Source organism: Anser cygnoides, chromosome 2, assembly GCF_040182565.1.
Source record: "Anser cygnoides isolate HZ-2024a breed goose chromosome 2, Taihu_goose_T2T_genome, whole genome shotgun sequence".
NCBI classification, from domain to species: Eukaryota; Metazoa; Chordata; class Aves; order Anseriformes; family Anatidae; genus Anser; species Anser cygnoides.
The window spans coordinates 65,580,611-65,602,500 of NC_089874.1; the positions used below are offsets into that span (position 1 = coordinate 65,580,611).

Below are 21,890 nucleotides of genomic sequence, written 5' to 3' on the forward strand. Positions count from 1 at the left end.
GTCATCACACTTTACTTCTGACAGCTCATTGTTTAAGCTGGTCACACCCTGGCTGAAATTCTTTGTCTCAGACCTCTGCATAAGCTTTAACTAAATGCCACCTAATACTTTTTAAGTTGCTTTCCCTAAGACTAAGATATTTGCGTCCTTCCTGTGCCAATAGCCTTTACAACTGACTTGCAAGGTGACTTTTAATTTACATAGAAATTTCCACAAAGGTCTGAGTTGTTTATGTTTCTATGATACAATAAATAATATAGAACTTGTGCAAAACTATCATCTGAATACCTGCCTGCCTTAAAACACTTTAGTTTTAAGTACATTCCTTAAGAAAATAGGCCTTATGCATATTTGTGTGTGCATAATTCAAGGTGAGAGGGACTTCTGGAGGTCACCAAGGCTGGCCACTCAAAAGATAATTCAAATGATATCAGATTGCTCTGGTGTCCATTCACGTTCCGAATATCTTCAGAGATGGAGATCCCATAGCCTCCCTGTGCTCCAATTCCAGTATTTGACTACTCTCATGTTGAATTTTTTTCCCTAATATTTAATCAAAATGTCTTGTGTTGCATCTCTCATTTATTGCTTCTCATTACGAATTCCATCTTAGAAACAAATATCCCCAGTTGTCTGGCACCCACAAGGATCATTGAGTCCAGCTTCTGTCTCCACACAGCACTACCCCAAAATCAATCCCTATGCCTGAGCGTGTTGGCCAAACATTTCTTGAACTCCGACAAGCTCTATGCCATGACCATTGCCCTGGGTAGCCTGTTCCAGTACCTGACCACTCCCTTGGTGAATAATCTTTTCCTAATATCCAGCCTGAACCTTCCCTGCTGCAGCTTCATTCCATTCCCTTGGGTCCATCTTCTCCTATTAGATAAAAGACAGCAGCAATGAGACAGCCTCACCTCCATCCCATCCAGGCCAAGAGCTCCTCTATGATTCTGCTGTGGAAAATTCCGGCAGTATGGAACAGAGGTTTTCTTTTTAAAAAAAAAAAATATTTTTTATTTTACAAACTATGAATTGTCTCAGAGGTTGTACCAATATCTTTAAGACTCCTTAATGAAATTGAGCCAATTTTTGAGCCAGTCTTTTTTTGATCTCTTTCAATGTTACAGTCAAAAGTACAATTTAGCTTAGAGGTAAACAGATGGTAAATCCCCAAGTGTAATCAGTCAAGATGCATTGCACCCATCTGACTCAGGAAAACTAATTCCCTTCCCTTCCCTTCCCTTCCCTTCCCTTCCCTTCCCTTCCCTTCCCTTCCCTTCCCTTCCCTTCCCTTCCCTTCCCTTCCCTTCCCTTCCCTTCCCTTCCCTTCCCTTCCCCCTTCCCTTCCCTTCCCTTCCCTTCCCTTCCCTTCCCTTCCCTTCCCTTCCCTTCCCTTCCCTTCCCTTCCCTTCCCTTCCCTCCCCTCCCCTCCCCTCCCCTCCCCTCCCCTCCCCTCCCCTCCCCTCCCCTCCCCTCCCCTTTCCATTTTTTGTTCCACCCTAAATGAAGGCAGCCAAAATAACAAATCTGTCCAATGTATTTTCAGTATTCAAAATTCAGTACTCCAGATCTTCTATAACAGAATCAAAATAATGCAAAACCTAGAGTCATCCATTTGCTTACCTGGTCTGTAATTAAAGTGACTTTTTCAGAGGAGGAGAAAAGATTTTTTTTTTCCTTTAGGAAAGTGCAATGCAATCTACTAGTGGTGAACATCATTTTGAGCATACCAGTTCCCCAATCCCCAATTTAGCAAGCAGATTTACGTGTTCTTTTTACATGTTAAGAGGACGTTCCTTGTGAAATTGCTTGCTTTGCTCCATGATTACATCTCAATTGCTGCAGTAGGTTACATTTGTAACATTATTTTTAAAAAAAAACTAAAGGTAAGCAGTCAGGCTGTTTGCATATTCCCAGAACTTAACCAGCTAGCAAGAAAAAGGTGCTCAGACATGTAAGTCGCTACCAACCTGTGATAGGAGGGATCAGTGCCTCTTCACCAAACTGACCAAGAACACAGAACAGGAAGGCAGCAGGTCAGGGAGGACTTGAATTTGCTATAAGCATTCTCACCTCACAGTAAAGGACCAGCCAGTCTTGTTAGGAATGGTGTTAAACACTTTCCATTACTACCCCCTACACTACAGTAAGTCAGAGATACAGCACTGAGAGCCCGCAGGCAGATTTCAGAGGTGAATTTTGTCACTGGTACAAGATAAATATAAATCATATTATAATAAAACAAATGCTTACAACCCATACAGATCCCTTCTGCCCTGGGATGGTATATGAACCATGAGTGAGTGACACACAAGGTTCTTAGGGATGGAGTTTGTTGCAAATATAAAGCACAATACACCTCAGGCTAGACTTATTGCAACCTATGAATTCAGAAATTTTCTCGGAGACAAAATAACAAACCACTTCTACAAGCAAAGGAAAATGCACACACTCTTCAGCCAGGTTTTCTGGCTTACATTTCTCCCATGAAGAGGATTGCTTCATTGACTTAAGTTGGTTTTAATCTTAAAGCAAATTAGAAAAACACAAATATGTGCTCCAGATGTCAAGCACTTCTATGCTTCAAACAACAGTTTTGTGGAATAGCAGCATATGCAATTCTTTTAATCAAACCAGGGAAATTCTCTTGACTTTGATTTGTTCTGTGACCTTAACTAGGTCACCAGCATTTTTATTTTTTCTAATCTAAAAGTACTACTTGATGACACCAGTCTCCCTCACAGCATTCTTGTGTAATGTAATTAGTAATGCCCATTGGAAAAGCACCCCTCACTGAAAGCTTTTACACAAAGGACCTGGGAGATGTTATTATCTTTCTTTTTATTCTGAATAACTTTGGTGTCTGAGCAAGATATTATTAAATAATGGTGGGTTTTTGTTTGTTTGTTTGTTTTTGCATTTTTTAAAATCACCTTGCTGAAGGTTGTTACAAAAACAGAATTTTTGCTTGATGAACAAACATGGCATGAAATGAAACTTCTATAAAACGGAATTATAGAAAATGCAGCTGTACTGAAGTTAGGGATCAATCAGCTATAACTGAAACCTAAGGCTTATTTTTAAGGCTTTCATAGATGGAGGTTTCACTGACTCAATCAATCCATACAAGTATATTTGTAAGTCAAAATATTTTAAATTAATTTTGGTTCACTGATTTTGGCCAATAAGCAGTGAATCTGAAGAAGAGATTATGTCCCTCCCCCCCCCCCCCCTTTTTTTTTTTTAACAGCAGTCTTTTTGTGTCTTCAAGGCTATGCTCATCTTTTCCTGCAGTCAGCTCTTTCCTAGATTAAGCAATTTAATTCAGTCAGTCTTTTTGCCTGGCTATATCCTCTAGAATGCTGTCACCTCATCGCCCTATGCCTCTCTTGAAGCACAGTGCCCTGAAGTGGACACAGTACAGCAGCTGGGTACAGTGGAAGGGTCAGAGCAGAGACAAGTGACACTTGTGTTGGTGTTCTGGTGGTGGTGGTTGTTTTCATGGTAGTGCTCAACTCATGGGGACATTCACCTGATATGTGTTGGGGGGATGATATTTTGAAGGCTCACCCAACCTGGTATTGCTGCATCTAGTGCACTGTAGAGTCCTATGCTGCTCCTTTATTGAATGGCATCCTGTTTCTTTCAGTGCCCATTTCCAGTTCTTCAAGATCATTTTGAATTCCAGTCTTAGCTTTCATGAACGCCTTTATCATGGTGGGCATCCCATTAATAACTACAGGAGTTTTCATTCTGCAGGCTAATACAGACTGATAGAGGCTGCAGTGATTGAAATTGCCAATTACAGTACCTCTTTAATCCCCAAGAATGACATCTTTTTCTCTTCTCTCTGAATGGCAGCTACACAAATAGATGAATAGAAACTTTGGCTTTATACCTTTGTCTATGGCCTTTCAGGCTTACCTCTCCTTATTCAGCTTTTGCACCTTTTAGGTTATCTTTGTAGACTGGATTAATTGTACATTTCTGTAGAGCCTAAAGCACTGATTTTTTTTGGCAGGACAGGATTTAAGCTGAACGCACATGCTGCCCCTATATGGGGAGGAAACACCCCTCTAACACAGTCTCTGTTGGTACCTAGGTATTCCTTCTACAAGAATCATGAAAATATTTGTGTCAGAGCCTTGTTCTGTTCTTACCGTTATCAGTATAATGCAGGAATACTGAATTTCTTTCAAGAAAATGCTCTCCTGATTTTATATCACAGAAAATGGGAGCAAGTCTTGTCCCATAGCTTTCTTCACATGTTAAAGATCTGTTCTGAAACAGAAAAGACAAACCAAACCCTGAGGAGAACCTATTGATTTCAAGGGCAAATGTGATATGAAATCTTAGTTTTAGTTTGTTTGATTGCTTGTTTCTGTATTTACCTTCCAAAAAGATACCCCCTTCCAATTTCTATACAAAACAAAGTGTATAAGCATAATTTCACCATTGCTCTGCCAAATGTTTTGAAAGGGACATGCAGACACAAAAAACGTGAAGGTTTTTTTGTTTGTTTCTTCATCTAAAAGTTAAGCATTCAGCCCAAACTGGTTGTCTTATGTAGGTGAGTCTATAACCAGCGGAGACAGGCCATCCCAGGGTAGGTGAGATGGATGGTGACTCATGCCTGCGATACGGCCATTACCCAGACTACAAAAGCAATTTAGAGTAGCTGTCTCTCTTTAGAGCTTTAAAGTTCGGTGAGGTGGCCCTAATGGCAGATTATACCGACAAAAGTTATCATGCTGGGAAAAGTGAAACCATCTAAACACAGCCTTCACTGTGCACTTAGACTAATCCCTGGTTTTAGGGAGCGCAGCCCTGAGTTGCTCATGCACCACATCTTACATTTCCCTCATGCCCACATACCTCACAGGATACCATCTCCACCTACCTGGAGCAAAGCTGGCTGAGGACCATGGGCCACAGCTTGCTTTCCAGTAAATGAGGGGCTATGGATGATGGCTACTGGTTCTGCTGAGCCATATGTGTATTTTTTCTCTCACTGACTATAATAACAATGTATATATTATTGCTGCTGGATACTTCAGGATTTTTTTTCCTGCATTCCCCTGCTCTGTGCCCTTCAAACTGTTGCTGTGAAAAGTGCTTTCAGAAGAGCAGCAGAACAGCCTTTCTCCATGGCACTACATGCATTACACAAGACAGGTTTTGTAAGTGTGAATTTTGCAGAAATGCAGAGTATTTTCTCCAAGTTGACCCCATGCTTGCCAGACTCAGTGCTTCTCAGAGCTGGCTGGCTGATATGGAGAAAATGAACTTTGCAGTCTCATACAGCTAGAAGAAACCTAGAGAATAGCCACTGGAAAATAACCAATCTGCATTTAGAGAAGACCAAATTATTTTTAGTAGGCCAAAAGGGAGTGAGAAAATTTTGTATGCACTCACACAAAACAAGCAATCGTGCATATGTACACCCTTGTTCTTACAGCCAGAGGATCCTGATGCTTTGAGAATGTGCATAACTGTTTTTCTTACTTTTCTTTGTGCACACTACCACTAGGGGACGTTTCGTCCTCACGTATTGCTGGCTATGCAATTTTACTTTTCCTTACAGTGGGTCATGCTTGCTTTTCAATCTTGGTGCACATCTAGATCATGGAGTGGATGTCTGAATTTTATAGGGCTTGTGCATGACCCGTACTCACTGGAGCTGTGAAGAAGAGAAGTATTTATTTCCCCCATCTCTCCAAAGGAGCCCATTTATCAATATTCCTTACAAAGGCAGTTGGTTATTTCACAGCTTGTTGGAGCAACACGAGAAAAATGAAGGCTGCCTCTCATTTTGGTGTCCAGTGCAGAACACAAATACTGATAGTGGCTTTGTGAATACAGAAGTAATATGCAGGCACTGCAAATAAAATAATAATATATATATATATACATATATATATATATATTAATTCTTCTTATCTCATTTGTCCTAGGTTAGCTGACTGGCTTAACTGTAGTCACTACCCACTCACCTACCTGTATGATTTTTTTGTCTTCTTTCCAATGCAGACAGAGCAGCTGGTGACTCTTTGGATCCTCTTTATTGTCACAATTGCTGGAAATGCCATTGTGCTCTTCTCTACATGGAGGAGGAAGCGGAAATCTCGAATGACATTCTTTGTTACACAGTTGGCAATCACAGGTAGTGTATGGGAGGGAAAGGGGCATCTGAACTGTGCAGACTCGGTATAAAAATGACAAAAAGGTCTTGTATTAATAAGAATATGCAAGTTGAATGGTAAAGAATTCAGTTGCCATCTAACATCCAGCTGCAGTTTGCCATGAGACAGATGGATAGCTGCTTATCTTAGGGCTCAGTCTGCCTCCGATCTAAAAAGATGTTGCTAGATGTAGTAGTGTCTGTGTCAGACACAGCAGCTGCAACTCGTTGATTTCACTGAATCTTATCTTCCAGTATAAATTTGCATCCACATGTCCCAGAAGTTATGTCCCCAGCTGTTGTCATGGAACTGTTTAGATTAAACTAGTTTAAGATGAATCTCTGGTGTTTTTCTGCTAAAATCCTTTCTAAAGTACTTCATTACAGTGTTACTCCATCAATTATGCACTTGCATTAAAGAGTGAAAAAAACTTCCTGCAGTCTGGTTTAACCAAGTAAGGGAGAAACAAAAATGTAAATGTGGAGAGGAATGCATTTGGGTCATTTTTTTTTTTTCAGTGGGAATAAGGATTCCGATCCAAGAACTTTGTAGTTTTTAAATGAAATGGGGAATGTACAGAAACCTGGTTTGTAAAATGTCAATCTCAGCAACTAGAAATGGAAACGAGCATAAGCAGAACATTGTTTCTCTGTGGCCTTGAATTGACTGAATTTATGGGGTTTTAACAGTTTCCCAAGGGAAAATGTGTACTGTTTCTGTAACAATGTCCTGCTACTAATCCCTGCTTACAAGACAGCTGTGTTGCTTTGCTTGTGTATATAGGATATATTTAAATATTTTCTGGGTTTTTTTTTTTTTTTGGTAAAATACGGTAGGAATTATAGCAACATCCACTAAACAGCTATTTAATACATGTTTTCCCAGCAATTCTGAGTCCTCCTTTGATGTCTGTTGTATCTATTTACTCTGGAAAAGAAAAGGACTACACTCCCCAGTTTTTAGCATGTGTTCTTCGCAAGTAAATGAACTCCTGCTCATGGTCTCAACCATGCCTACCCAGGGCCTTGTCTTATTTGAAGAACAGCCCTCACCTGAAATAGTTACACCAAGGTGTGCAAAGTGATGCAAAAGGACTGGCCCATAACTACAGGTGAAGTAAGAATTATTTCAAGATGAGGAGATGAAGGTTTGCAGTGACTCCTCTTCAGAAGAGCTGACGGCTGGTTTTTGTGTTCATCAGTAATAAAAAGTTTCACTTCTTATCTTGGTTGTGACTTCCATGTCACTTCCTTCATGTGCCAGTGGTATTTGCCGTCAGATGATATATGTTGACACAGTCTCACAGCACACTTTGAAAGCTGCAGTCACAAATCATGTGTGTCTATATGAGTTTCAAAATAGCCAGTTTCTGCTCCCAATGCCAGGTGAATGTACAGAAGATGGTAAAAAGTAGCCAGACAAGCAGTAACATGGGACAAGAGCAGAAGAGTATCTGAAACCTAAGATGGACACTGTCCACTTTCTAACTGATGACATCAGAGAACACAGTACTGCAGACAATTGTCCTGAAAAAGGTTTTGGAAGTGAGATGGGTGGAAAATGGCCCCATGTGTCCGTCACACATAAGGCACAAGGGCCAGTCTCACTGCCAGAGCAAACTCACAGGTCAATGTGGTAATAGGAGATGGTTCTTTATAGGAAGAGCTCAACTAAACAGCAAAGGGCTTTGTCTGAGTAAGAAAACATGTATTTTCTGCAGCAGATGAAGAACCAGCATAACGACACAGGTGTATAGGTCAAAGGAATAATGCAAGAAGCAGACAGAAGTGTCTTGGCCAGGACTAATCAGGAGAAAGCTGGTCTATGTGAGGTGTACCAGGAGGAGGCTACTGTTGTTGCTGTGCTGGGTAAGGGCCTGAGCAGGAGTTTTGGACCCATAGGAAAGGCTAATTTTTTGAGTTAAGTGGAGGTGGATGGAGAGCTGTTTACTAGGGATTTGAATACAGTCTGCATGATGGGAGGGGAAGGGATTGCAAGTGCTGTTTTGAGGAAGCTGCAATAACTAATGACAAAGACAAGAAGGCAAATATCCCATTAGATGTGGGCAGCACGTGATGTTGTATAGCTTATGCTACCATATTGACTAAGGTCTGCATGTTAAACTTGCTGGTTCTTCTGACTTAGCCTTTCCTAAAATTATCCCTGGCTTTCAAAATCAGACTTCAACAGTGCCTGAGTTCAATGGTCTGATGCATTTCTTATTATACGAATTCACAGCAGAAAACCCACTTGACATCCACATCTGCAATGTGAAAAGAGTTAACACCACCTGAAGAGCAAGATTCCTTTCAAGCAATGTTGACTTCTTTTTTTGTGGCACAGCAGTCAGACCTCTAATTTATCTTCCCTCACCAAGAGTTCCTGTCAGTATTTTGGCACAAAGAAATGACTTAATTCCTGAAATGGAGCTATTTCACTTTCTTATCTTCAAAAATATTAATAAGAACAAAGCAAGCTGGCAACAGTCATCAGCCTTTCACAACAAGTTATGAGGTAGACACAGAACATTATGAAAATACTGGCTTGTCACATTGCTTTGATATGCCAGGCATATTTAAATCCTACCAACTAAAGCCTAATCTCCTGGCAAACAGTTTCTGCTTACTCAGTCTTACTACTTCCATCTATTTTTGGATTGTTAAAATATTTATTATTTCTGCCTTAGTAGTAAGAGAGAATAATAATGGATATAGCTTTATCAATGCAGGCATTTCAAAGCCATTTAAAAATTTCTTTTCTATTAATCTGTGGCTCGATACTTGAATAACATACTTAATTCTCATGTCTTCCTACTAATATAGTACTAATATAAAATTAAAATATACCCTTTGTGTTAGAATAAACAAGGTATTCAAAGCAAATTATGCATAATACATGAATAGGAAATGAGCACTGTTGTTCTTCTTGACTCATCGCCAAGCCAGATGTAGAAGAGAAGCAACTAACTGATTGAGGCTTCTTTCAATACCACCAGAATTCAATGGTCTCACCCACTTGGCAAATTCACAGATAAGACTCGTATTTATCCCTCATTACACCGCAATTCAACATGGTGCTGGTGGATGCAGGGATCTGTAGGTATATGAGTAATGTCTTCCACCTCAGCATACTTAAAGATATTGCTGAAGTCTGGATTCAGAGAATATTTCATATTAAATATATGCCTACACAATGCCTGTGTCAGTACTGCATTTAAATCTGTGTTTAACTCTCAGATCATGCATAAATCTCTTTAAAATTATCTGGAAATTAAGCACTAGGAAATCAGCTAAGAGTTAACAGCTGAGTTGAACAATAGTACTAATCACTCAGCATCAGCTAATTTAACAAAGAGGAATATTGCCATGTTTGTCTTGTTTTCAGCTTGCTTTTGGGTATACGTCTCTCTCTCCCTCCCCGCCCCCCCCAATGTTTTTCTTAGAAACAAGTTCTTCTGTGAAGATTAAAACTAAAAGTAGGTTTCCTACAGATTTCTATCTCCAAGGCAATTTAGTTTCTCAGAAACTGTAAGCTTTGAAGATTACCCTGTTGGAAGGGTATTTCTAAACACTTTTTCCCAAATAGATTTCTTATGAGTTTAACACAACTTATGCTCATGGCATAGCTATCTCTACTGGCAGGAAACCTCTCATATCTCCCTCTACCTGATGCCATTTCACATACCTTGCAGACCCTTAGTGGCTTTAAGATTTTTGCCCCTGACTGAATTCACCAAGTGGTTCAAGAACAAAGAGTAGGGTCTGACAGACCAACAAGTTCACAGACACTGTGATCGTACTGGAAATTTTCAGGTGAAATAAGGTTGTATTCTATCCAATTAGATCACTTCACCCAGCTCTACCAAAAGAAGGCCTCCTTAACCCTACTCTCAAAATGTAAAAGCAGCTGACAAGAGCATATATATTTTTCTATTAACAACTCAGTTATTTGAGTAACATGAGACAATAATATATTGGCTAAACAGTCTGTTCAATAAAAAAGGTTATTATTTGACGAATTCTAAAACTCATGAAGGCATGCAAAAAACTCTGGTAAAAAAAGTATTTAATTGTTCAATATCCTTCCTCCAACTTCAACTACTAGTGACAGAGGAATGTATTTAATTTCTTTTTAATGACCAAAAGTGTACATGTCTTTGTATAGTTTTTTGGGGGGTTGTTGTGGGGGGGAGGGGGAGGAGGGGAGGAATTGTTTTTTTTTTATTCTGATTTTTTCATTTTTCCCCCCAAGTTAAAATCAGGAAAATTGGAGTTGGCAATGTCATGACCATTAGTTCTGTAAGATTTCTCCAGCCCCATAATTAAGAAGTCAGTACCTTAGGAATGATATTGAATTCTGTTCATTATTGGGGATAAAAATACAAGTAGGCACTTCACCATGTGCTTAACTTTTAAGCCCTAAGCCAATAAACTTGATTGGGAATACATGCTCATTTCGGTATTGTTATGGTTGTAATGAAGAAAGAAAGTAAAAAGACTGTCAGCTAACTTTTATTGTCACATACATATATGCAGAAAAATAAAAGACCTGAAAAAATATTTAGCTAGTCTAAATTGTGGTATAAATACCAAATCCTAAAGGATGACTTGCAAATGACTTTAAAAAAAAAAAAAGTATTTTTAAAAGTGTCTTCTTACATCACTTCTACATTCTTTGTTTGCTTCCAGGAAATTGGACCACAAAAGGTGGCCTTGGTCCTTAAGAAAATGCACTCATTTTGTTTAGTGTTCAGTAAAAAGGCAGTACACCAAAAATCTGCTACAGGAGGATTACGTGGATATGGACCTTCCTGAAGTAGGAATTATTTTATTTCTGCATTGCTTAGCACTGAATTCTGGAATGGCTTTGGTTAAGACGACTGAAGGCAGAGTCTGCCAACTTACCTACACTAAGTTAGTGTGACTATTATAATGGCTAAACATGAAGAAACCCATTGGCTTCTCCTCCTCCTTCCCCTTCCCCTTCCCCTTCCCCTTCCCCTTCCCCTTCCCCTTCCCCTTCCCCTTCCCCTTCCCCTTCCCCTTCCCCTTCCCCTTCCCCTTCCCCTTCCCCTTCCCCTTCCCCTTCCCCTTCCCCTTCCCCTTCTTTCCCCTTCCCCTTCCCCTTCCCCTTCCCCTTCCCCTTCCCCTTCCCCTTCTCCTTCTCCTTCTCCTTCTCCTTCTCCTTCTCCTTCTCCTTCTCCTTCTCCTTCTCCTTCTCCTTCTCCTTCTCCTTCTCCTTCTCCTTCTCCTTCTCCTCCTTTCTTTTTTTTTTCTAATTTGTCCATCTGCCTTATCTCCAAATATGACCTCCTCATATATGTAATAAAACTACACTAAATCTACTGTGGCACTGGCAACTTTAATGGACTGTACCTTTTCTCCTTTAGTATTTTTCTTCCTAGTCACTGTGAGTTGAAAGAATGAAGATGACTTGTTACTTCCTGATATGTACAAAAACAATATAATAGCACCATTAGCAAAATTAACGTATAGAACAATGTTAACAGATAATTCTCACTGTCTCAGCTTTTCATCTGGAAAATGGTACTTGTAATATTTCCTCACTTCAGAGAAATCCTGAGTATAAAATCATTAGTTTTACAAGTACCTTAGGTATCACAATGATAATGAATATTGGAAGTTAATTGCACAGAGCCAATTAGTTTCTAACTCAGCAAGTCATATTATTGGAAGTAGACTGTTGGCAGCCAAAGAGCCCATTCAGTTCCCAGTTATACTGGAAAACTTACACTTTGCCAACTGGGTCTTGGCTAGAACTTGCCACTGATTTATGTGATTGCCTAACCAAGATACAGAAACAAAATGCAGAATGATGAACTGAAAGAGAGTTTATTCCAGCAATCCCCAGAATTCTGTGGTTTTCTCCTCTTTTCACACTCCTATTTTCTGCTTATATTTTTGGAAAAACATGAAGACTGAGTAAAAATTAGAGGTGTCTGGTTTTTTTTGTTGTTTTTTTTTTTTTTGCTGTTGTTGTTGTTGTTGTCTTTTATGTTAAGAAAGTATTCTACCTGCTGAAAAGAAGATTTGGAAGAAGTTACCCCCCCCAAGCTGAGACATAATGCAGGATAAGATAAATGTGGTGACGTCATCACATGCAACACCTCATAGCAGCACATGGGAAACCATACCGGATATCCATTGCTAGTCCTGGCAATTCAATGCCACCTAGCAAAACCTCATATTCTCATATTCTCCTTTGATTTCTAAATAAGATCTGAAGGCGAGTCATAGTGCCCTAGATCATAATAAGTCATCTTGGGCACTGATGATACACAATTCCAGTTTTACTATACTCTTAGGTTTCTTGTGTGGACAGCCAGGAATATTTATGTATGTGTATCTATTCTGATGTCTCCAAACCCAATCCTGAATTAGATGGGGTAAAAAGTGGAATACCCCCAGAAGTTAGGCAAGGAAACCAAAAGTGAGCTTTAGCACCGAAAGTGAGAGACAGAAAGCAGCTTTGTATGAAGGAGAAGACAGTCTCTTAGGGAGAATATAGACCTTCATTTCACATTGTTTGGTCATACAAAGGAAAATCGTCATGGAAAACAAAGATGATCCCATGTTTCAGAGGTGAAATCATGAGGCTACAGGTCTGGCAGACAGAACTTGGCATCCTGAAAATATACTGCTCTAATCCAGACCAGTAGTGTCGGAAAAACAGTGAAATATATAATAGCAACAAACGGCCTAGTTATACAACTTCCTTACAAGTTTAAAGTAAAAGAAACTGCCTTTGGTGCAGAATGAACTTTCACTGAAAAGATCTTGTGCTCCCTCAAGACAGGTGGAAGAAGGTGACTTTGGATGACTGGCAGTAGTACCGAGGTGCAAGGCAGCTGGATTGCATTTGCCTTCTAAGTAGATGGGTAAGAGAATCAGAGTCAAGGAAGCATGCAAGGAAAGACAAAGAAACAGTGATGGGGCTGCTCTTGACGCAGTAGCCAGAGTTTTGTTCTAGAATATGGCACTCTGAAAAACAGTCTAGTTAATACCCTTCAGGGTGGCTTTTGTAGAGGTGGGACACTCCCTGAGAGTGTAGAAATGTGCTGTAAATTTGCTGAAAACTAATTCTGTTTTTGCTTCCAATTCTGAATCAAACTCAGTGTTTTTAACCAGCCCTGGACTAAGCCTGTGGCCTCTAAATTTTGCCTCCTGCTCTCTGACTGTATTTTTAGATATCTTCTTAATTGCTCACTGGAGAGTCCAGGGCTGGAAACAATATTTGCTGTTTTGCCGTTTGCTGTGACTCTGTCAATTGCAGACCACTGCAGTAGGAAAAAGTAGTGCTGGCACAGACGTAAAAAAAGCTGAAGTGTTGTATCCCTGACAGCAGAATGAAATGTCCCTCCCATTAGTGGAAATATAAAGATAATGATCTCTCCAAATTTGCTACTGGAAGCAAGAATGGTCATCCACTTAAAAACCTTGTAATGACTGTTATTTATATAGGCTACTTTAATCTTACAAATGCAGGAACAAGATGTCCGTGATTCATGGTTTATAATTAATGTAATCACAGACCTCTAGGCAGACATCCTTAAACCAGCATTTTCCAGGCTGTTGTGTCTGAGCAGTGGTCCTCAGATCTGTTCCAGGTAGCAAAAAACACACTGCAGCATAGCTTCAGACAGTGCTCTCAGGTCCTCACAGGCAAGGGTAGCTCATGAACAAACCCTCTTAACCCTTTTCTTAGCCATTTGCTTAATGTACATCATGCATTTCCTGTACTAAAATGTTCCAGGAGGGGACTGTTCCCATATTCATCATCCATAGTTGCTCAGAGTGGGATTTTCAAAGTGCCCACTGATATAAACGGTATCCACTCTGCAAGTGCAAGACAGCAGGCACTCTCCCAGCTGGCCACCAGTTCCAGTACCAATTTCAGGAAAAGATATAGCAATGTGCTGGTTTTTTTTTTTCATGTTGCACATGACCGCCTGGGAGCCTGAAAATTTAGCAATGACGATGAAATGTCTTTGTCTCATCAGCATATCAGATACTATAACACTCTCAGGACAGAAATATCTTTTTTTTTTTTAACTTTTATTTTGTAGAGCCATAACATATTTTCAGTAAAGGTGGGGATTCCTGTTCAAAGAATGTAAGCCTTTCTGTATATAAACTGTATGTATGTAACAGTCTTTAGTCTACAAAACCCTCTGCCTCTAAAGCACAAAATAAAACTAATGTCAGTATGCCTATACATATTCAATACCAGACAAAGTGATTATTCCTTTGCAGTGGACGTATATGTTTAAAATTACAAGCAGGCACCAAACCTCTGTTCCTAAGTCACCCAGGAATGCCTTTAAATATCATCCCAAAAGCCTGGGCCCTTGGATACTCCCACAATGGAAATAACAAAATTATTGGAACACCGGGCAACAATCCTCTCTCTCAAAATTCACCCCAGATCATACATTTAAACTAAGGTAGACTTGGCCACTCTGATTGCTTTTCCTATGTAATAAGTCATTTCTGAAAGGATTAAAAAATGATGAATGAACCTTAGATGTCCTTTCTTTGTACAAAGACACTGTCTTCTCATTTCAACAGACACACAGCCAAAACCTCATTCCACTACCCCACCTACAGATTTCCATGTAGGAGAGCCACATTTACCATTTATATTATTTTGAAAGGCTCTGGCATTTTTTTCAGAATTTTGCATAAAAATGCTGTTCCTGACTACACCTCTATGTGACTGAAATGAAAGCATTTCCTTTCAGCCAACTTCTGCTAGTAGCTTTTTTTCCCTTTCACCATCAATGTAATTTTGTTAACCCTGTGCTGAGACCTACACTGTGCAGCTAAATTACTGTGTCATCACAGATCTGCTGATACCAGTAGGACTGTCTGGAGATTATAAAGGTTTGCCTGGCCGACTGCAGCACTTTTGAGGGCTGTAAGGTAAAAATGCAATGTGGGATGAGTGTGTATGCTAGAGCAACCATGCAATATTTTAAAGAAATAGCAAGAATAACAATTTTCTGGTCTTAGCAACTTTTCTATTTAGCCTAGTGAAATGTGAATTTGGCAAATATCTTCATATACCTTCTTTCTCTTATAGCCAGATAGTTGATTATTTTGGTGACAACATACATTTTCAGGTCTTTGAGTCAGAGTTTAACCTGTGACCTTTTTCACCTGAGGGAGTTACTGTTGGTGGGGTCATCACATCTTTAGCATTAAACAGCATCATTATGAGAAGGGATAAGGGAGGAAAAATGCTCTGCTAGCTACTTGCCGCGTTTAGAGGAGTAAGACCAAAGGAAAGCATAAGGCTCAACTTCAGTCCTGGGAAACACAATGGGCCATAACTGTCATAGAGATAAGTGGATTAAGTTTCATTACTGCATTCTTCCATGCTGGTTTTCATTTTAGGGATTATTCATGCCATCTATTTTAGGTGCCTCACTGCAGGTATGTAAGATAGGAAGCTGCTTTCCCTGTGATCCAGCCGTAGCCAATAGAGGAAAGCTCTTTGAGCTGTGTTTAAGCTTCACTGACTGTACAGAAGGATTCAAGTCCTAATTTAGACCCCTGAAGTTGACTATATAAATCCCTTTGACATTCATACATCACCAAATGTGTCAAGATTACTGTTCCTCTTTGACAATGAAGAACCTAATCTTCCACTGCTAGAATAAAACCTCCAAAGGCTCTGACTCCAGTCACATCAGCAAGTACATAGTTTTGCAGAGAAGGTATTTCTCAGTACTTTTTTTTTTTTTTTTTAAAGCAAAGCATATCAATATGTTACCTCATGGAAAACACATTAATAATCCCTTTATGCTCATCTGTGTTTCTAAACAGCCACCTGGAATTTCTCCAGACTTTTCTAGCATCTGCCTAAAAGACAATTTACTTAAGTAAAGTCTGGAAAAAAGATGTAGCTTAAGTGGTAAATGTTATTCCAAACCTGTGCGGTAACACAATGGCTGCATGGCTAAACTTAGAGTAGAACCTTTGCAATGTAGATAGCTGCCATATCCTGCTGCACTAGCAGAAAGAATAGCATGAAATTAATAAAGGATGCAAGGTGAATATGGACATATTTGAGCAGCTCATTCTGTTTCTGCACACATTTAATACACACCAAAAACAAAAAAATAAAACTTTGAAAGTGTTAAATTGAGGTTCACAGAACAAACTTTGAAATCCAAAAACTTGCAGGTAGACTACATTTCACCACTCCTATTTGACATTTTCAATATGAGGGCATAAATAAGCTGCTGGTAGCTAGAAAGAGAAAAGGGTGAACACCTGCTTAATAGGAACAGGAATAATAAGAATAGAATGGAAATTACATCTGGAAAACCCCCCAGGCATTTAACTTCCAAGTCAGACTTTTTGCTGCTTCTAAAGGAACTATGCTAACAGCACTGAAAAACAGAAATGGTGGGTAGATCACACTGATTTCTTAGACTGGGAGTTTACTGATAATGAACAGATATATATATATATATATTTTTTTTTTCCTTGCAAGGTGATTATTCTTTACTTGTAAACTAGCAGCAGAGAACAATAGGCAAAATATTATCCAAACATGACAAAAGCTGACAAACCAGAACTGGGGACTAGGAGCTTTTCAGCACAAGGAAACTGCTTTGTAGCTCCAGGAACCTGAAGAAACATGAGAGAAACAAAAGTACAAATATTTTCTTAAAAAATAAAAATAAAAAATTTACAGGTGTGTTAAAGTATTTTTTTGAAGTCATTTATGAACTGAAGAAATAATATTAATAGCAAAAATCAGAACCTATCTACTGGGTGTGCCAGGGCAGCTATTTATCTATAGAGTTTTTAGTGTAACCTTAATTATAGAGGTGAATACCACATCTCTACATGTTATGATGGCGTTGTTCTATAAATGGATATTTTACGGTCTTGAATAAGGGACTGATTTCTATCCATTTTCACTTTACAACTCACACAGACAGGAAATAAAACAGGAACTGGTATCACATATGCAAGGGATGGAGGTTCTTCCTAGAAAATGGCTTTCCTACAGAGACAGAACTAATATAAGCAATGCTTTTCTAAAGTGTTACGGGATTGCTGGAGTTACTGCTATGTTATTACTAAGACCAAAAAGTAAGTTACAGCGTATTAAACATTGTCATTTCACACTGCTCTTTAAGAAATTTTCTGTCCAGTCATATTTGGTAAGTCAAAATAATACAAGAAATGTCACTTCTCTCAGTCTTTTTTGTTTGTTTTAATGAAAGTTGCAAACTATTTAAAAATCAAGGAGATGTTCTTGTATAAATGTCCTTACTCAGTATGTAATGAACTTCACGGCCACGGGCCTTCGCTCGTGGAAATCAGCAGCAAATCCCCCCTAAAAGGGCTGAAAAGCAAAAGAGACTCTTTCTTTCAGCCCTAGCCTAGAATCCAGTCAGTAACACCACTTCTTAGGCTAGCTTTGTACATAACCCTTGAAAAAGGAGACTCCTTCAGTGTCTTGGTTTGTCCACATCTCTAAAAGGAACATGTCATGTCATCTCTTCCCTCTTTCATTTACAAAATCAATTGAAGTTTGGGTTTGTGGATTTTCCTGACAGAAGCACGTGTGGACAGACAGCAAGTCTGACACATTTTAAATACTGGGCTTGCAAAATGGTAAGGCCCATATGAAGTAAGCCTCACAGTACTGGCTGCATGGGACCCATGAAATCTATCCTACTGCCCTAATCCACTCGTGCAGTGCATGCATTTCTAGTCTCAAAGAGTTATCAGTGGCGAATCTCATTGCTCTGTGCCAGGAACTCTCATGAAATTTTAATGCACAAAAGACAACACAGCAAAGAAAACTACCGATGTGAAACCTTCACAAAGCAAAGTATCTAACCTAATATTAATAAGTAAGTGTCAAACACATCAGGTGCATATCAACCTACTTTCTCTGGAGGGTCCTCTCATTATATTATACTACAAAAACATACCTCTCAAACACTTAAGCCTCTAAAATGAACAAATCAATAGTGAGTCCTGTACCTTTGCAACCTGGCTGTAAGTGAAGACTGTCTCTAGGTCTCCCCACATGGGTATGCCAGCCCTTGTAGCTTGATAAGTTAACTAAAATAGCATCGCCTCACCACATACATGGCTTTCATCAAGTACACCCCAAATAACCATTATCCTACCATGCATTAAATTAGCTAAAACTTTTTTTTTTTTTTTCAAAATGTGGTACCTTTTACATTCCTTAGATGTCTCCCAAAGCACTTTTTGTCTCTTCCATAGCAAAATCCTATTGGAACAGAAGTTTTGAGTTGCTTGGCCATGTGGTACCTCAAGTAACAGGGATCTGGTTGTAGAGTGAGTGGGACAGTGTCTTTGGCCATCTTCTTAGGCCTTGGAGAATGAGTGATTGACAGAAATCAACATGAAAGTGTTTTACACTGTGTCTAGGGGACAATGTAAGAGCATGCTACCTCAAGTATGGATTTTCTGTAAGTAATGACATTCAAATCATATATTGCACTCAGGAGATGGCTTACTGTAAGTGTGTACCATATCCAAAGGCACACACAATTTAGTCATTACCAAAGGGAAAGTGTATTCCACTAATACACCAGTAGGAAAAAAATAATTTGCCAGTAAGGGGAAATCATGTGTTAATAAAGAAATTGTTATTTGGTTTAAAGCTCTTGATGCCAACTGAGAAAAAAAATATATATTTATACATCTGTTGAAAATTTGATACTGGCTAGGCTGGTCCTTTTTGTCTGTATGAAAGTCTTAGGTCTTCCAAGATATTTATCACATTTTATAACTGTGATTTTTGGAAAGACTTCTTAGGCTACAAAACCTGGGCCTTATAGGCAGTATAAACTTTATGCTTAGCTTACAACAGAAGTAGGCAAGATAAACAAAAAAATGAAGAGAATGCTCCAGTTTTCTAAGAGACAAAGGTAACTTTACCAAGGCAGGACTCGATCCATCCAAAGGCTGCATGGACTGGGAACTGAGCTCAGCCACACAAGCACTGACATTAACCTTAGGTATCAAAACCAGCCTAAAGAATGATGCAGGTTTTGTAATATGTAGTATCATATGCCCAGCGAATAGGAGAGAGACAAGAAGTCCTTCAGACAACAAGGAGAAGCTTCTTCACTCCCTACAAGCACATCTGTGGTCATTTTAGAGCACTAATGGCCATGTACCAGTTCCTGGCTTGGCCTGACGAGGCAACTTTCCAGTAAACAAAAGCAACAATGAGGAAACAAATATACCAAACCCAGGGAAGCTGCCACAATGGAAAGAGTCCCCAGCACGCCGTGAGGTCTGGCAATGCGCATTCAGCTTTCAAAAGCTGTGGCTAGCATTGTTGCTCTCCTCTACACAGGGAAAGCTGTAGAGCAGCTGCACAGGATCTGATTTTAGGAGTAAGCACATCCTCAGATGAGCTCCCAGTTCTCTAGGTAAAGGATTAAACTCAAATGATGTCTGAATGTTACATTCATGGACACCGCTGATCAGGGGATGACATCAGGAGAGGGGAGGAAGGCTGTTTAATGCATCCACAAACTAAAGCTCCATGCCCAGTTCTGGGGGAAAGCTTAGTCAGTGAGCCAGGGCATCTTCCCAGCATGGGGCATCTCTAGTCCCCATGGCCTGGGAGGAGGACACTCACTGGTACCAGGGAGACACTTCAGTACACTCTGAACAGGATCTTTCTGTAGGAGGTGAGAAATTACTCCAGGAAAACTATATGTGCCACCTTCCTGTCACTAAGCTTCCCAGCAAACCACACTGAGACATCTAACCAACATCATGAACTGAAGTCAGAGTCAGAGTCAAATCCAGCCGGTGACTGACAGGAGAGGAAAAGCTGTCAGCTGGAAAGCCATGGTGATAACTCCAGCAGAGCACATCTCGACATATTACGATGTGTTAGACATATTAAAGCACTTGCGTAGTTTATAAGTTAGGAGCACGAAGGGCATTTGCCTTTTATTAATGTTTTTATGAGCTGCCTGAGTGATTTGTGAGCAGTTCAATATCCATTGCTGTATACCATTACTGCTCTATTTTTTAGAAGACAGCTTGGATAACACAAGAAAGAAAATGACTGTGATCAAAGTGAAATTACAATGCACAATTGCATTTTTGTGAACAATCTACACAGCTAATACGAATAGACTGGGAAAAAAATCAATTCAAGAGGATCCATCAAAAAAAAAAAAAAGCAGTGAAGCAGTGCTTCTAAAACTATACCTCTTACAGGTATGCTTTTAAATAACTCTATGCTTCCCTTCTGTGGTTTATAATGTCAATATAAATCCGAAGGGATCTGAAGAAGGAAATGTTTATGAGTTCTTTTATTGGACCTCATTGTGCACAGATAATGTCACAAACAAATTATTTTGCTCTTGCTCAGGACTAACTTGATCAACCTGAAATATCACAAACAAATGGACTACCTGCCCTTGCAAGATGCATTGTGTGTTTTCAGACATATTTCCATATCCTTAAACTCCCACTCATTAGTACACCAATACATTTTCAAATAAGTGCTTTTGCAGGTTAATGTTGTTTTCAATAGACAATTTTTCCACAATACTTTGCAGAAAATGTTCTCAGAAAGACAGTGACTGTATACATTCAATGGCTTGCTGAATTTATAGAGTCTGTTGTTTATGCTGCTTTTTTTCTCTTAGAAGGTGGCATAAAATATTCACATCCCCCCTTGGCTGACCATTCTTTGCTCCAGAACTGGGGAAAGTCACGTTGATCTGCATCAAGCTTTTCCCAGAGTTACATTTTCAGTGCGAATTGTAAATAAATACATTCACTCTTTCGGAAAACATTCCAATTTCAGATGAACTTTGCCAGGATGCCACTGACTAAGAAGATGAGCAAAAGGCACTAGTAAATTGTTTTGGCTTTTTAAATGAGTTGTTTGTTTGCACTCCTTACACCCAACAGTCTCACTGAATTACATGCAGGGAGAACCTAACCCTCTGGATATTCATCTCAAACATACCCAGACCTTTTTGGTCAGGAAGAGAAGCTGGACTTTTTGAAAAGACTGATTACTTTTATGTTTTTAGCATGCTGGGGAATCACTTTGGACTGGGATTGCAACCTTGACCAAAGTCCTGGTAGGCCTAGCCCTCAAACCACAAACCACATCTCATCCAAAGGCTCTTGACACTGGTGGAAAATTGGTTCTGTTTCAACATAGTTCTGAGCATGTCTGAAAGACATTAAATAAGTAACATGCTTTGGGAAAAGGGAATAGGAGCACCCGTAAGTCTGTCTAGCAATCAGTTGGTCCTCCTTAGTGCACCTTTTCTTAAATGACATTCTTCAAAACAACCCAATTTTTGGACAATACAGAGTGCAATGAAAATAGTTTTTTTTTTATATTTCTGCCACATTCGGTGCACATGGTGTGGTACAGGGAAACATGAAGGGCAAGAAGTAGGCTTGGGGTTTACTTTGGGGCCCCAGAGCAAAACCAGATATTAGGATGGCTGATGTTTTGATAACCTTTCACATGTCCCAGTGGTAGACTTGAATACGCTTTGTAGATAGATTCAGCTGCCAGCAGACTGAACTATGTATTTTTTTTTTTACATTGGCAGCAGTCTGCTTTTGCTGTGTCAATTTATGCTGGTTTATAGGAAGGCTTAATTCTTGTTTTGATAGCTACAGAATT

The 21,890-nt window shown here is 39.5% G+C and overlaps 1 protein-coding gene across 2 annotated transcripts in view; it reads left to right on the forward strand.

Moving 5' to 3' along the window:
• LOC106048379 (neuropeptide S receptor) overlaps nt 1-21,890 on the forward strand; it is a 120,859-nt gene that overhangs the window by 68,134 nt on the left and 30,835 nt on the right. For both annotated transcript variants that reach the window (XM_066991189.1, XM_048075509.2), the window contains one exon: nt 6,034-6,166. In XM_066991189.1, the coding sequence (XP_066847290.1) occupies nt 6,034-6,166 (133 nt within the window). The remainder of the gene's footprint in view (nt 1-6,033; nt 6,167-21,890) is intronic.